Source organism: Phocoena sinus, chromosome 14 (genome assembly GCF_008692025.1).
Source record: "Phocoena sinus isolate mPhoSin1 chromosome 14, mPhoSin1.pri, whole genome shotgun sequence".
Classification (NCBI taxonomy): domain Eukaryota; kingdom Metazoa; phylum Chordata; class Mammalia; order Artiodactyla; family Phocoenidae; genus Phocoena; species Phocoena sinus.
Window position 1 is genome coordinate 15,812,228 of NC_045776.1, and position 17,838 is coordinate 15,830,065.

The window sequence follows — 17,838 nt, forward strand, 5'->3', positions numbered from 1 at the left end:
CCTCACCCAGATGGTATCAGAGATGGCAGCAGGGAAGTGGGACCTTCATCCCTACCAAGTGATAATGAGTCCCTCCACCAGCCCAGCGGGTGTTTAAAAAAAAAAATCCCCAAAAAAGAAATCTCCAGGCCCAGATGGTTTCACTGAAGAATTCTATCAAATATTTAAAGAAAATCTAACACCAATTGTAAGTCCCTTCCTATATGAATACAGATGCAAAATACTAACAAAATATTAGAGCAAATATAACTCACAATATATAAAAAGAATTACACACCTTGATCAAGTGGGATTCATCCCAGAGATGCAAGGTTGGTTCAATATCTGAAAAATAATCAATATAATCTTTCCCCCCAAAAAATACCCTAAATCCAATAACGAGTTTAACAAAGACAAGGGATGCATGATAAATACACAAAAATTGTGTTTCCATATATTAGCAACGAACATGTGAACACTGAAAAATATACTACCATTTACACTTGCCCATGTGGAAGGGGGGGCGGGGGGAGGGGAAGCACCAACAAAACATGTAAGGAAAGAAGGAAAGCTAGCAAACGAAACATGTATAGAGCTTGTATGATAAAAACTACAAAATGATAAATCAAAGAAGATCGAAATAAATGGAGAGACATTCTTTGTTCATAGACTGAAAGACTCAACATAATAAAGAAAAGAGTTCCCCCCAAACGGATATACAGGTTTAACATAATTCCTATCAAAATCCCAACAAGAATTTTTTGGTAGATTATAGACAAGACTCTTCTAAAATATATATGGAAAGGCAAAATAACCAGAATAGCTAAAAAACGATTTTGAGAGGAAAGGATAAAGTTGGAGGAGTCAGTCCACCAGAGTCCCAGAAATGGCTCCACAAATATGCCAGCTGACGTCTGACAAGCTGCAAAGGCAATTCAATGGAGGAAAGACAGCCTTCTTGACAAGTGGTACTGGAGGAAAAGGACATGCATGGGGAAAAGGAAATCTCCATCGAAGTCTCACACATTATACAAAAATTAACCCCAAACGGATCACAGACTTAAACGCAAATCATAAAACTAAACTTTTTTTAGAAAAAAAACATAAAAGAAGGTTCTCAGGATCTACAGCAAAGCGTTCTTAGACCTGACACCAAAAGCACAAGCCGTAACAGAGAAAACTGATAAATGGGACTTCATTAAAACTAAAAACATTTATTCTGCCTAAGACCTAACAAGATGAAAAGACAAGCCACAGACTGGGAGAAAAGACCTGCAACCACATACCAACAAAGGACCAGTATCTAAAATATATCAAGAACTCTTAACACTCAACAGTAAAAACAAACAAAAACACTAATTAGAAAATGGACAGAAGAAGCGACATTTCAACCAAAAAGGATATGCAGATGGCAAATAAACACAACAAGGTATTCAACATTATTAGCTATGGAGGAAACACAAGTTAAAACCACAAGATATCACTACACACCTATCCGGATGGCTAAAATACGAAATGATGCCACCACCAAATGTCAGTGAGGATGTGGAGAAACTAGACCACTCATACACCGCTCTTGAGATTTAAAATTGTACAGCCGCTGTGGAAAACAATTTCTTGTGAATATAAATATGCAACTACCATACAACCCAGCACACAAAAGGATTTATCCCTGAGAAAGGAAAACGTACGTTCCCACAAAAACCTGCAGACAAATGTTTGTGGCAGCTTTATTCATAATAGCCCCAAACTGGAAACAAACTAGTGATACATCCAACAACCTGGATGAATCTCCAGGGAATTACGCTGAGTGGAAAAAAGTCAGTCTCAAAGGCTACATACGGTATGACTCCATTTATATAACATTCCTGAAATGACAAGATTATAGAAAGGAGAAGAGATTAGTGGCTCCTAGGGGTTAAGAGGGAGGCAGGGGTGGGAGGGAGGTGACTGGGGCTCTAAAAAGGCAATATGAGGGATCCTTATGGTCGTGGAAGGGCTCTACGTGTTGACAGCATCAGTGCCAACAGCCTGGATGTGATACTGTTTAATAGTTTTGCAAGATGTTACCGTTGGGGGAAACTGGGTAAAGGGTACACAGGATACCTCTGTATTATTTCCTACCATAATCTACAATTACCTCAAAATAAAAAGTTTAATTTGAAAATGGGATGATCTGAGAAGACTCAAGGTGTTAATTAGCACGGAATACTTTCGGCATTATCACATAAAATTTTTAAACTACCTTGGCAATTATAAGTAGAAGGTGGGCAGGAGAAAGGAAGGGAGGAATATCCCTGATGGGAGGCAGGGAGGGAAGGAGGAAGGAATATCCCCGCTGTCAGTGAACCGGCACACCTTTCTCTAGGTCTGGTAAACTCACACGTGGAAAGGCACGGAGCAAGGGCCCGGGGGCCTGTTAGTCTTGCCAGGGCCCTGAGGTCACACCCTTTAACCTCCAGAATCAACGCTAGCTGGGGTCAGTACAGGAAGCTGTTGTACATGACTCTAAGCCTATGTGCAGACGTAGGGAAGCCCGGCCTGGGCAGACCTGAGAAGAGCCAGAAGAGAAAACGGGCAGCTGCGGGCCCGCGGCTGACCCTGTAACGGTCCCCACCCTCGGGCAGTGAGGCAGCCTGCTCCGGCTCAAGTTCACGCACGAGTCACCAGGAACGGGGAGGCCAACGGAGAAACGGAAAGTTAAGACAGAAAGAAGGCGCTCAGGGAAAGACTGGTGCTTGAGGTGCCCTTAGATCTTCTTACAAAATTGAGAAGTTGAACTAAGTGTTGTTAAGTGCTCTTGTCAGAGAGGAAACAGTTTATACAGGTGGACTTTTTCCCCACACTTAAATTTAAGTTCACAAACTGTAAACCGGCCAGCGGTCGTGTGAATAGCAAACTGGAGAAGACGAAACGAAGAATTTTTCTCTTTCCTCTCTCGTCCTTCCTGTCTTCAGCCCCAGCCTCCCATCGCCATGGGTACCTGATGCCGCGCCAGGGGCCAACCACAGGTGGGGACCACCCGAGCTCCCACTACACTTGAGGCTAGGATAGCAGGAGCTGCACGGATGCCACTGGCCTCCTGGGCTGCAGGAGAGACTCAGGAGGGTGTTAAGGAGGCTGAAGAAGGGGCAGCCGCTCCGCACCCAGAGGCGCAGGCTGGGCGGCCGGGTGAGAGACCGGGCTGCCCCTGGGTGCGCAGAGCCCCCGGCTGAGCCTGAGTAGAGCGGCAAGTTGTGGAGGGGATGCCGTGGTGAAGGGCAGGGTTTGGGTGAAAGCAGGGGCACTAGGAGCGGGGGACGTGCCACGGGGTGTGCTGGCGCTGCCAGCCAGGCGGTGGCTGGCTCAGGCGGCAGCTGAAGCTCACTCGACAGAAATGCTCTTCTCGGGTGGGCTGAGTGGACCCTAGCTCGGCAGAGTCAGAGGAAGGAACCAGAACGGGGTGACTGTCCGGCCTAGTATTACCTGGCCCTGGAGTTAACATATATTCTGTCCTGACGCATCCCTCAGTGCTCCAGGGGAAACGGGGGAGCTGCGCTACACACCTGTCCCAGCAAAATACAAGGAGTCAAGGCAAAGCAACCACCCACACAAGAAGAGACGTCAATCTCTTTCCCTGAGGGAAAGCGCTTCCCTATTTGACCCCAGTTCAGCGGATGAGCCTAAATGGTTAACAGAGAACAAAAACGAGGGGAAAACAGGGAAGAAAAGGTCCCCAAGGGAACAGACATCTCTCAAGGCAGCTCCACATGCCAATACGGACCAGCACACGTGAGCCGGGACATACTCCACCACCTGCACAAAATACCAGCAGAACAGAGAGAACTACGGAAACGGCTTTTTTTTTTTTTTACTGCATCCTTTTAAGACAGAAAGAAAAACTGCCCCTTTGATGAAGCGGTGACCAGGTAAGAGGAACCCAGACAGAACCCAAGCCCTGTCACCAGGACGCGCTTGGGGGGGCTGCATCAGTCACTTCTTCTTGAACCAGCTTAGCCACCTGAGCGCTTTACCGTCAGAGCCAATGAAACATGTAACACCCAACGTTCTCGATGCAAGAATGTTCTCGAAACTCTTTATCGCCTCCATTTCCACTCAACTGAATGTCCACAGGAAAAGTCACTGAGGTATTCTTGATCTTTTGTTCCCCAAACTCAAATCCTACAAAGAACGTGACTCAGCAGTTGCCCTTGGGGAGCTGATCACGGTGACAGTACCAGACGTCTGAACCACAGCATAAAGCTCCTCATCACAAGACAGCGGAGGCAAGTAAGGGAAAGATCAGTTTACCACTGGGGCTTCCAAAACAGAAGTTTGAGCCAGGGTATATCAGCTCAAACCAGCGCCCCTTCCAATATCACATATTTCCTGGTTTGCACAATAAATCATATGGTCTCTCTAGCTTGAATTAGTTTCACTCAACATGCCCAGTTACTTCCATATATCTGTAAAACACATTTATCTACTGCCCAGAAGTTGCCTCATGGAGAGAAGCAAATGGTAGAGATAAAACCGCTGACTGACGCGCACTGTGAAATACATCTCACCAACACCAACCTACACTTCACCACAAAAAACAAACCAAAAATGCCACAAACAAGGGATTTCCCTGGTGGCACAGTGGTTAAGAATCCACCTGCCAAGGCAGGGGACAGGGGTTCAATCCCTGGTTCGGGAAGATCCCACATGCCACAGAGCAACTAAGCCCATGCACCACCACTACTGAGCCTACGCCCTAGAGCCCATGCGCCACAACTACTGAGCCCACGCACCACAACTACTGAAGCCCGTGCGCTCTAGGGCCCATGCTCCGCAACAAGAGAAGCCACCCACAACGAAGAACCAACGCAGCCCAAAAAAGAAAAAAAAGAAAAAAAATGCCACAAACAAACTCAAAGGTATTCTATTAAATGGATGGGTTTTCTGTTAGAAGCTTAAATTCACTGCAGTGGAGAATATCACTGAATATACCAGACCAACATCTTAAGTAAGCAGGCACGCCTGAAAAGTGGGTATCAACTGGGTGTGTTTAACTGTAAAAGACAATAATTTATAAACAACAGGAAATTTTTAAATCCCACAATGGTCGCTAATAAATGACTCAGGAACACTGGTGACGTAGCCTGACTTGAACACTTAATCCAAAGGGTCTATACTATCACTCGCTAGAGCTCAGACTTCCAACGTAAATTCCTATCACCCAACAATTAAGAACTCCTTTACTTACCTAAATCTAAGGTGCCATGACCCAACTAGTACACAGTTTCTAACTGTCTAAAAGAATCATCTTCAAAAGCACTGATTTTTAAATAAGATTCGTATTTCAACATTGCTCTAGAAAACAATCCTCTCTCACATGCGAGTGTGTACACAAATATACACACACATCCCCCCATTTAACTGAGCTCCCGCCCCTAAAATCAACGGGCATGGCATAGAGCACTCATGTCTACAGATTCATCACCGAAATACCAAAATGTAAATGATACTCTACTTGTCCACTTGTATCTGCAGCCTGCTGGAAATGAGTGGCCAGCGACGTCTCATCCTGGAAAACTTCATTACACTCCAAACATTTCAGACTATGCCTACAGAGCTTGGATGGGTCTTCATCCAGAGGCATAGCTGGGATGACGGGTGTGCTGGAAGGGGCTGATATGACTGTCCCGGTTATGCCAGGCTGAATTTTTGTTACAGTGTGTGTGCCGGCTCCCGAGGAGCTCGGGAGGGCGGAAGATGAAGCAGGAGTATTGCTTGATGGAGAAACGATCATCTGATCTGCTGGGACTGGCTTCAAGATCAAGTGTGAACACTGCATCACCACTCCCTTCTCCTTGTGCCCGCGGGCATGGGACAGGAGACTGCACTTGTTGTAAAAAACGAGGTTCTTGGTGCAGTGGTTGCACGTTACTTCGATGCGCACGCTGCGCCTGTCGTAGTGTTGGGTCAGGCTCTTCTCGAGGGCGAAAGAGTCCCCACACTCCAAGCACTTGTAGCCGCGGGTCGGTAACGTGATGCCCGCGTTCGCAGGAGGACTAAGGTTGGGGATGTAAACTGGGACTGGGTTGACGCTGCTCAGCACCTTGTTGAAAGCTTCCACCACAGAACTCTGCAGGGAGGACACCACCTGGACCCGCGACACCTTCTTGGGTGGCTGTGAGGCCGCGGCACTGATTATTGCCTGCTTTATTTGCTGCTGAGGTTTGGTGAGCACCTGGCGGAGCTCAGAGGTGGCCTGGGCGCCCTGAGGCAGAAGGTTAAGGTTGGCAAGGTGCACAGTCTTTGGCACGAGTTTGGCGTTGGCCAAGCTGGAGGCCGGCACCACGACGGTCTGCTGCTGGATGGCGTTGGCGGCTTTAATGATGGCACTGCTGGCGCTCTGCACGGAAGCAGCAGATATGACCGTGGCTTTGACCGTCGTGTTGTTGGCGAGCTTCAAATTAATGACTTGAGACCCGGCTGTCTTCACGGCCGACACCGGGAGGAAGGCAGTCGCCACAGGCTTGATGGTGACCTGTTTGGGGGTCAGCTCGGCGGGGGCCACCGCGTTGGTAACGACCGCCGATTGCAGAGGCGCCCTGGGCGGGGAAGAAAGGACGGCGGCCGTCGGAGACGACAGCAGCGACGTCACGGACGCCACCATGGACCCCGTCTGCTCAGAAGGCTTTTTTCCGGCATCGAGATCGACTTCAGGCAACACCCTCGTCACTGTTCTCTTGATTTCCCCAGAAGACGTCTTGATGGTTTTTATGCGGACTTTGGGAATTGCTGGTGTTGACCCTGCAGGAGAGGATGGCGATCCCTTGCTACTGTTCTCACTGGAAATGCTCCTGGGACTATCCGGCTGCTTAAGGGATGCTTTTTTTGTCCCATCGATGAGACTCTGGGATTCCGGAGACTTTTCAATGGCTCTAGGGCTATCGTTTACTTCTTTTGGTAACGGAGAGGCCTCCCGGGAGTTGGTCACTGGTTCTTTAGAGGAGTCGGAAGCGGCCTTTTTAGCACTAAGAGCCGCAATTGCAGCGATGCAGGAAGAGAGCTTGGAGGATGGCTTGGTCCTCGAGGGCACCACACCGCCGAGGGAGGCGTCATTCTTCTCCGAGCTCAGCTTGCCCTCGTGGACCCTGTTTTCAAGCACCTTTTCAGAGTTTTCCTTCAGTTTATCCTCCATTTTTCTGACTTTGAAAGGTTCATAAACACTCAGATTTATAGAATTTGTTTCTGTTTCTCTCTTGACAACTTTGTTTTTCTCTAGATTGCCTGTCGTAGAGATGCCAGTTTTGCTTAAGCCTTCTCCCCCGAGTGCCTTCAGTTTGTCATAGTCCTGCTGGGGAACCGACCCTGTCAACACGTTCGATCTGAAGCCGGAGCGCATGTCCTCTTTGTCCGGGGGGTCGTCCACCTCTATCTTCTCATCGTCGTCAAACTCTTCAGCACTGGAGATGGGGCTGAACTGGCTGAAAGCGGAATCTTTTAAAGTCACCTCTGAGGTAGGCACGTCTCCTTTCAAGGACTTCGATCCATCTTTACTGTAAGTGTCCAGAGAGGACGCCGAGAGAAACCCGTTGTGCAGGCCGTTGCCGGTGGGATTGTGGCCGTCCTTCTCTGCGCCCTCGGAGGAGTCGATGTTCCGAACATTCTTCACAATCACACTGACGCCGACGTCGGAGGAGGACGGCGTGTGGGAGTCGTCATCCACGTGGGCGTTCTGCTTGATGTGGCCTTCCTGGTCGTCGTGTCCAGACTCAATAGCTGCTTTGGGATCGACCATATCTGGGATGTCAAATGCTGCCAGGAGGTCATCAAAGTCTGGGGTCTTCATATCCCCCATGGTCATGAATTTGATCAGATGTTCTGTTAAACGAACAGAAAATAATTCCATCAGCAATAAGCATGCAGATAAACATCCCTATGGGACTTACACGAACAGTGATGATTATCACGAAAGAGCGAGTTGCCAACTGCACTTATTATAACGTCAGGACATTGAGCCAAAGTGAACGAGCGTCTGGAAAACAGGTATAAGGCCCTGACGATTACAGCTTTGAAGTAATTCCTCCAAAAGGCCGTGCAGCACTGCCAGTGTGCAGCCTCTCTAACAAGCTGATCAAAACTATTACAGCACGAAGAGCAGGTTCTGGTGTTAACGACTAGAAAATGTTATTTATCGTTGGATTCACCGCACCATTTTCACAAAAAACTACTTCCAAACACATCTTGATCTTGACAGCATTTAATTCTACTGGCAAAATTATTGCTAACACAGTCACCGTCAGATTTGGGATATCACATTAAAAGCAACAGATTACAAGCGAAACTCCAATTACAGATTTCAATTCATCCACAGAAGTGAGCACCCCAACCCAGCACAGGCCGTCTACTGCTCATAAAGTTCCGTCTGAGATTTTCAAAAATCCCCCAGGAGCTCATTCCATCACTTTTTACTTAATCTTAATTCCCTCCATTATGTTAGGGGAAAAAAACACTCTCCAGGCAGAAAAGTGTAGTGTCCCTTCCATCTCCCTCCCCACTCCAGTGGTTTCGCTAGTTAAGGGAATGCACAGCTGTTTCCTAATCACTACTCAGCCTACACAGTCTTGCAAATGGCTGTGGCAGCTGAGAAAGGCCTTCCATGAAACTACTCCCAGCACGTGACAACACGGACCCAAGTACGTGACAGAGCCCAGGGGAGGAAGGCCCTCTCTTTGGCAGCCAGGCTAGATCAGGGCGGACAACAGTCTATGAAGAAGTGCTTTCATTGGGGCTTCCTTGGTGGCGCAGTGGTTGAGAGTCCGCCTGCCGAGGCAGGGGACGCGGGTTCGTGCCCCGGTCCGCGAGGATCCCACATGCCGCGGAGCGGCTGGGACCGTGAGCCATGGCCGCTGAGCCTGCGCGTCCGGAGCCTGTGCTCCACAACGGGAGAGGCCGCAACAGTGAGAGGCCCGTGTACCGCAGAAAAAAAAAAAAAGAAGTGCTTGCATTAATGTGCACGAAGCCCTGGATGGTAGAAGGATGGAGAGTTTTAGGAAAATGGACAGTCACAGCCGTTACTAAAGATGAAGGATATATAAATACACAGACTGCTTGGGGTCTTCACAAGGGGCCCTTCCACTGTAGGGGAGCTCTTCCTCCTCCCTGAACCCCCAGAGCACTCCATCTTATGATTCGATTATGCTCTGTATGTATTACAGTGTATGTGTACTTGTCTCTTCTTACCTACTGGCCTGGTCAGCTGCCTGAAGACAGGCAATGTCCCACTTGCCTTTGCACCATAAATGCCAAATAACCAACAGGACACAAGTCAGGGACCAGAACACAGGACTTACAATAAGAACAGGCCTTGACCCTGCTCTGCAGACAACTCACTGCCTCTGAGACCCTCAGGAAGTAAGGGGATCTCTCTGGGCCTGTTCCTTCCTTCTGCCGTGAAGGCCAGCAGCCAGGAAGAGAAGGAAAGGGAAGAGGATGAATGAAAAACTGGAAAGGGAAGGAGAGGGAGAGAAAGAAAGCAAAGAAGAAGAAGGGAAGAAGAGAGGGGAATCAAGAAACAATCAATGTCGGAAGAAACAAGGATCACAGCTGATCTTAGGCAACTTTCAATGGAAGAATCGGCCTAAGTGATTTGTAGACACCTAGACTCTTTCCTTGTCAATATTTACTACATCATTCCTCCTTTAAGTCTGCTTTAAATCACTGAGAAGTTGTCTTTCATATTTTACCAAAGTATTTAATGATTTTTTTCTCGTACAATCTGTAAAAAATCATGCATTCCTAATAAAAATAACTATATGAGGATCACAGTAGGACTTCTACTCAGGCAACAATAAACATACCCGTGAAAATTCACATTAACCATAAATCCATCATCAGCTGTTAAGACACCCTCAGCATATTCACCCACTCTGGGACATACCCAAACACTTCAAAGAATTTTGTTGGGAAAAACTACTGTTGAAGATGAAACAAACACTTATGGCTCAAAAGGAGCTGAAGAATAAATCACTTTCCAGGGCTTCCCTGGTGGCACAGTGGTTAAGAATCCGCCTGCCAATGCAGGGGTCACGGGTTCAAGCCCTGGTCCAGGAAGATCCCACATGCCACAGAGCAACTAAGCCCGTGTGCCACAACTACTGAGCCTGCGCTCTAGAGCCTGCTAGCCACAACTACTGAGCCCACGTGCCACAACTACTGAAGCCTACGTGCCTAGAGCCCGTGCTCCGCAACAAGAGAAGCCACCACGATGAGAAGCCCGCGCACCGCAACTAAGAGTAGCCTCCGCTCACCACAACTAGAGAAGGCCTGCGTGCAACAACGAAGACCCAAAGCAGCCAAAAATAAATAAATTAATTTTTTTAAAGTGCATTAATAAGCCTGGAGGGGTGGGATGGGGAGAGTGGGAGGGAGGGAGACGCAAGAGGGAAGACATATGGGAACATATGTATATGTATAGCTGATTCACTTTGTTATAAAGCAGAAACTAACACACCATTGTAAAGCAATTATACCCCAATAAAGATGTTTAAAAAAAATAAAATAAAATAAAGTGCATTAATAAAGAGAGAAAGCAACAGAAAATATCATAAAAAAAAGAATAAATCACTTTCCATGCACTTATGTCTCAGAAGTCACATGTACTTTTCTCTAGATGGTTTGCTTGGCCTAGAGAGAACACTCTGGGCCACTTTTCTCCCAGATGGGTGCCAGCAGGACCAGACAGGGAATAATGCACCCCCGGCATCAAAGTACAACACTTCTAAGCATATAATGACATGAAAACATCTATATGAAGTCAAATCTAGCAAGAAAGTTTGATATTATGATTTTCTTTTTTAAATGAAGCTGAACTGTAAAATGTGGGCAATGAGACAATATACCCACTTAAGAGTCCGCCCACTTAGGAATAATCCCTGAATGGCACCAGTGTTATTTATTTAATTTATATATTTTATTTATTTTTGACTGCGCTGGGTCTTCATTTCTGAGCGTGGGCTTTCTCTAGTTACGGCGAGCGGGGGCTACTCTTCGTTGCAGTGTGTGGGCTTCTCATTGCGGTGGCTTCTCTTGTTGCGGAGCACAGGCTCTAGGCGCACGGGCTTCAGTAGCTGTGGCTCGCGGGCTTAGCTGCTCCATGGCAAGTGAGATCTTCCCAGACCGGGGATCAAACCTGTGTCCCCTGCACTGGCAGGCGGATTCTTAACCACTGTGCCACCAGGGAAGTCCCTCACCAGCTTTATTTTTAAGCATCATACTGCCTTTATAAACTGAATACTCACAATAAAACCACCATTAGCGAAGCATCCCTATGATCTATCTTTACCAGCCATGATGATCCAAGTTTGTAGACCACTTTTTAAAGAATTCAAAACATAGACTCATGAACCACCCCCAAAACCCCACTGGAGTCAAATAGGCCTGAAAGGTGGTTTTTTAATGCCACCACTTATCCAAAGCTGGGATCCAGCCTCTGGATGTCCCCAGTGGTGGCTGGGCTCTGCCTAAATCCCTCAACCCTTTCTTTACAGCTACATGGGATTTATGTCATTTGCCCTCTCCTTATGATTTTGGTGAGCAAAAGACGTCATCCAGTTTCACACCATTCATCCTAGAGGGCAGTCGGTTCAGGAACAAAAAGAACATAACAGAAAATTCAAATACTCAGTGGGTGGTAGGCCCAGAACACACAACCACAAGAAATGATAAAAGGGTCACCACGTGAAACACAACGTGCTAAGCAACTGGCAGTTCACACTGGCAGTGCAGCTGGCAGGCATTCTGATGAATACTTGGAAGAGTAATACTGATTCCTACCATCTCCCTCCTGTTGACACACAACAGGGACCTGCCTGCTTTATGGACACACAGGTGCTCACATATGGTGGCGACAGCAGCAGCATTAAATCTTATAGTCAATGGTAGGATGTCACCCACCACACTGTCGGTATCTTTTCCTATCTGCATAAGTAAAGCAGAGTGAAGGCTTAGAAAACCCCAGAGAGGAACCTCCACATCTGCAAGCCCCCCAAGCAGTCCAGAAGACATTCCTGATGCAGGAACAACTTTTTCTGTGGACATCTGGCCATACCTGCCCCCACCCCCCTTCCTCTAAACGCCTAAGATGTATACACTTTCTCTTTAGGGAAGAAGATAAACCCAGATGAACTCTTTGGGGTGAAGTACTGGGACACTGTGGAGAGGTAAGAGTGAATTAGCAGCAGTTTAAAAACATATGAGTCAGCTCTCCTAGTTCACCTGAAAGAATCCTGACTATAAGGTGAAAATGCACAGCGGGCATAAAAGGCCAAGTGCAGCGGCCGCTGAAAGCACATCGCGTTGTCTGAAACCCAAGACCATCGTGGCGGTGAGTTCACCTCTCCCGGGCTGTATAATCAATGTAATAAACACCGCTGTCTGTAACTTCACACTTCTTTTTTGGTTTATAGAAATGTTTGTCATGCCCACAATCACACCGTCCTATTACTACCCTCACCCTTCCCACATTCTGGAAGGCAAGAGTGAATTTACCACTTGGGGGAAAAAATGCTTAACTCCTGCTTCATTTCTCCGTTCTATCAAGTAGAGAGAAATGTTTATGTTTGAAAGTTTTCTTTACTTTTGTTCACCCCAATTCCTAAGTACTGTTTTAAAAATAGATTCTTCTGCTTAAAAACATTACAAAGATAAATCTCAGTCTTCTCGTTTAAAAGATAAGATAAAAAGATCTCATTTTAGCTTCCCTTTCCCTCAACAGCTTGACTTTCAAACAGAATTAGTTTTAGTTATTGCAACAATGTCTTTCATCTCATATAAACCCTGTAAAATACAGCTTCCTTCAAAGGCACTAACAGTCTTTTAATTTAAAACTAAACACCCTATAAATAACGTATAATTCACTAACAGCATTTGTGCTCGATGTATAAAAGTCCTTTCACCTTGAAAATGTCTGGGGGGGGGGAATGCTAGGCCTGTTTATAAAAAAAGAAAATCAAAGAACTCAAGTCTGTCACATGGTCACTCTATTCCCTCCTATGACAAAGACAAAACACTTCCTTTCCTACCAAAGTCTCTTAAAATTATAGTAAGCTATTTCATCTTTGTTGGTAAAAGTCAAAAGTTATCAAATCAAAAGAAAAACCCATTCACCCCTTAATCATACTTCTTATACTTTGCAATAAGAAACTGTTCTTCATGGAGGCACTTGTCAATTTCCAACTAGAGGATGATGGCACAGAATCTCCCAGTCATAAAGTAACCACTGAACCCAACTGCAAATAATCCCCAGATACACACCTGCAAAATGAATATGCAAAGGTCAATGTGACCGGTGACAACACATCGGCTTCCCCATGTAAATGGAGAAACTAACATTTTCTTTAATGAAAATCAATAAACGCTAAGTCATAATAATCCTAAAGAAAAACAAATCCAAGTCTACAGATCGCCTCAACAGCATTTTACAAACTTTTCAAAGAACAACTATGATAATCCAAGGTCTGTTATCCTTTTGGGGGACTATATTTGTCACTGTTTTCTGGCACTTATCTGGCCACTGAAGCCCTTTTTGAAGAAGTAATTCAACTGATTAATGAATCTAACTCACATTTCTAACCTTCATTTCTTCAAATATGCAATGTTCTTATGTGTGTTTATATTATGCAATGCTTCACATTTAGTTTGCTGCTCACAGAAAATGACTTAGCACCCTCAGGTCCCATGTCTTCAAAGAAATAAGCAGGGGGTTGGTTTCTCCCGGCCTCTACCTCCCAATCCCTGCCTTTCCCCTCATACTAGTACACACACACCCTTGGGCTCTTCCTTCTTCACCAATCCCTTTTCACCTTTAGCATTTTCAACGCCCTCCATCATGACATCTCTTCAACCACAAAAGAGAAAAAGACATCACATCTCTTTTTCCCCAACTGACCATTTCCTTCTCCCTCACTTCAATCTGAATTGCTTATCAGGGAAAAATATTTTATCACTGCAATTCCATCCCAAACAGCAGGTTCAGTTACACAAATCTGCTTCATGCTTCTTTGCTCGCTCTTCCTAAACCAGCTGGGAAGAGATGTCAGTTTTGTGGAGTTTCAAACAAAAAATAGAAACAAAACAAAACACCTGATTGCCTACGTCTCTGCCTCAGGGCTGCTCTCTAGGGAAGGGTGGGGGATGGACAAGGAGACTGGGTCCCAAAAACTGGCAGACACTTAGGTCTCAAAAAAATAATAACTAAAAAAAATACACACACACACACATACGAATGGCTACGTGCATATAGCTTTGAGGGAAAAAATAAGCAATAATAAATGGAGCTATGGAATCTCTTAAATACATGCTAGTTGAAGGCCCCATACAAGTGCCAGAACGCCAGAGAGAAGTGTTTATCTCCATCCTCCACACTCATCAGGCCCTGGGTAGATCTGGACGATAAGCCAGGGCACCATGTAGGTCTGAGGCTCCTCTCCAGCCACTGGGAAGAAGTGTGACCCAGGACCACAGAGCGCCCAGCCCCCTCTCAGCTTCCAGCACTGGCGGGCGTCCCCCCCACTCCCTGCACACCACCTGCTGAGGCCAGAAGTACTTCACTTTCTCAACAGCCCCCACCAAGTTAGCTGCCCATGTGTAAAAAGACAGTTTACACATAAGGTGAAAAGGAAAGAATATACGTTTTAATTCTGTATGAGTTAATAAGAAATTAGTAAATGCAGCTGCTATCATCAAGAATAGATATCTTCTTGTTTCACTGAATCCTGATGGTATCAATATTGACATACAGATAGATACTCTGGCCAAGGCCGTGTTTTCTTCTTCAGTTAATACCTAATATTCCTGATTTGAAAAACCACTGATGTGAAAGTTCAAACTGCTTCTAGAAACATAAACACAGAGGCACTTCATCAGGGCACAACCTTGGGAAAGACAAGAATATATCCAGCCCCTGCCCTTCCCTGCGGGTTATCCTTCACTTTTCCCTCAAGGCTATACCTACAAGCGCCTCCCCTTCCCTCCTCCACCCACCCTTCCTCCCACAGGAATAGAAGCAAATGGTCCCTACAAACCTCAGCCTCTTCCAGAAGCTCGACTCACAGTTCTTGGCCTACTCCTTGCATCACTCCCCGCAACTCCAAGCACTCACAGGTCAAACGAAAGCTCTGCAGTAAAAAGCTCCTTTGCGTTTTCCACATGGTTCTGCAGCTGTCAAGGGTACCTCTAGAGAGGACTGCAGCAAATCCCCGCTCCTCGTGCCCCAGGGCGTCCTCTGTATCACTCTGCCCCACCACCCTCTCTTTTCCTTCTCCTTAACTCCCACCCTGCCAGGGGACAGAGGCTGTTTTCTAACCTTCCCCTGGTACCTACTCCACACCTCCTTCTTTCCACAGTCAGCTTCGAAGACAACAGGCAGGACCCTTCCCCACGGTCCGCCTGCCCCTTCAGACCCTGCCTGATCCGCACAGCTGGCCTTTCCCAGCTGGTCCTCACTGGGAGGTTGCTGCCCAGCTCCGGGGCTTTTGGCCACTCCTATTACCTCTACCTACTGGCTAAAGAGACGTCCCCCAGCCTCAACCTGGACACCCTACCCTTGTGCTCTGTCCATGGGCACGCTGCCCTCACAGTCAAGTTCTCAGTCGTCGGGGAGATCCTACACCGCCCAGCTCCTTCCCCACCCCTTTGCTACCCACTCGCCTGAAACCACTGTTAAAATCCAGGCTGTAGGGGGAAACGTGGAGGTGACAGAACTGTTCTGTACCACAACTGTGGGGCTGGATACACACGTCTATGTCTTTGTCAAGACCCAGAGAGTTTTACTGTGCGTAAACAAAAAATAAAATCAATCAGGAATGAGGAGAGGCCCAAAATAAGAGACCAAGTGTAACGAAGAACTAACTATATCACAAGCAAATGACGTAACACCCATGCTGAAGAGACCGTATGGAGGAAAAGAACCCACCCAAGTAACTTTGGAAAACAAAACCGCAACTGTATACTGTAAGGTTACAGAGAAAGGGAACTGTACACAAATAGTGGCCTCCACTTAGTTGAAAACTGCTGAAATTTGAGTAAAGTCTATGGTCTAGTTAGCATTATACCAATGATAATTTTTTAGTTTTGATTAATATGTTATAATTATACAAGGTGGCTAGGGAAAATTGGGTAAAGGGCACCTGGAAATTCTTTGTATTATTTTTGCAATTCTTCTAGAAGCTAAAATTATTCCAAAATAAAAAGTTAAATGAAAATGCATGCGTTCATTTAATAGTGTACAGCTACTAAATGAAATACCGCGAGTGCCTCACAGCTAGAAAACACTCCAGAAACGGTCCATTCCCATTCTTTGTTGCCTTGTGCCGGTCCCTGTTGCCTGTGTCCTCTCTTACTGCCACTGCCTTTCAGCAGAATTTCATTTTCCAGCCATCTTGTCCTCTCGTGGACCCTGCAAGCACTGCTAGAAGCCGCTCGGGTTTCCCCTGACTCCCTGGCTCTTCCCCTCCTGGGTCCCTTCAGATTCTGTCATCTACCTTTGTCCAAAGGCAGCCTCGGCCACCCCTGTGGTCACAACAATCCCATATATTCACAGAACTCACACATTTCTACCTACAGCCCTAATTCTGCCTTCAGAGCCACCTTTCCAATTGCCAACTTTATATGCCACTTGACTGTCCCAACAGGAGGTCAAACTTACACTAAAGCCCTCCTTCGTTTTCCCTCCCAACTGCCCCCCCTCCAAGTCCTATTCACATTGTCCATGACACTCACCTCCACTAGGAAAACATTAAAAGCCCTTCACGTGGGACTTCCCTGGTGGCACAGTGGTTGAGAGTCCGCCTGCCGATGCAGGGGACACGGGTTCGTGCCCTGGTCCGGGAAGATCCCATATGCCGTGGAGCGGCTGGGCCCGTGAGCCATGGCCGCTGGGCCTGCGCGTCTGAAGCCTGTGCTCCGTAACGGGAGAGGCCACAACAGTGAGAGGCCCGCGTACCGCAAAAAAAAAAAAAAAAAAAAAAAGCCCTTCACGTGCTGCACTTCACACACTGCGAAACACAGACCCCAGTTTTGAAGGACCTTACTAGGCTTTTCACAAACGCAGCACTGAAATACGTAGAGTAAATGCTGGATTTTTCTACGCTGAGCAGATTTCTTTCTGCAGGACAGCCTCTGTTACGCTAACAAATATTGTAAGTCTCCAAAAAGGGGGATGCTATAGTTCCCAAATTTTGATCTAACCACAGGTCATTTTTTCTGATCTGTGAACACAAATGCCAGAATGATTTCCCAGATGGCTGCACCAATTCTGTTGCTGCCACCATGCATTAGAGTTACTTTAAGCCCACCCTGCCCCCCAACTTTATAAATATTTATGACACAAAATGATGACTTCTTATACAATTTCTACATTACTAGAAAGTTTAAACTTTTCCTAATACGGTTTGCTTACTAGCTGTAAAAGAAATATTTGTTCTGTGACTGACGAATGAATGCATGGAGGGAGATGATGAATTTCCTATTTACTTCTCTCTGCAGCTCCATGAAATCACTTACCGACCTACGTTCTTGTCACTTAATAGGCAAGAGCATACAAAAACCCATCCACACAGTTGCCTAAAATAAACTAGTTTCTATGGACAAACCCTGGTGAAGAGAATGAGCTTTAATGTCCCAGCGACAACACACAGACAGCGGGTGTGAGGCCCAATGTCCCTCCCAGCACTAACATTCCCTGTGCTCTCTCTGGCTTCTTTGTGTTGGAAAGTTTTCCACCTAAAAATGGAGATAACAGCATACACCCAACCCCAGGGCTGTGCTATTTAGATATCTAGAGGGAACTTTGTCATGATCAAATACACTACACAAAAAGCACAGAGA

General features: G+C 46.4%; 1 protein-coding gene across 4 annotated transcripts in view; it reads right to left on the minus strand.

Moving 5' to 3' along the window:
• The window catches only part of ZNF532 (zinc finger protein 532), a 135,939-nt gene that overhangs the window by 77,632 nt on the left and 40,469 nt on the right, over positions 1-17,838 (minus strand). For all 4 annotated transcript variants that reach the window (XM_032603089.1, XM_032603088.1, XM_032603090.1 and 1 more), the window contains one exon: positions 5,474-7,833. In XM_032603089.1, coding sequence (XP_032458980.1) covers positions 5,474-7,816 — 2,343 coding nt within the window. In that variant the 5' untranslated portion in view covers positions 7,817-7,833. The remainder of the gene's footprint in view (positions 1-5,473; positions 7,834-17,838) is intronic.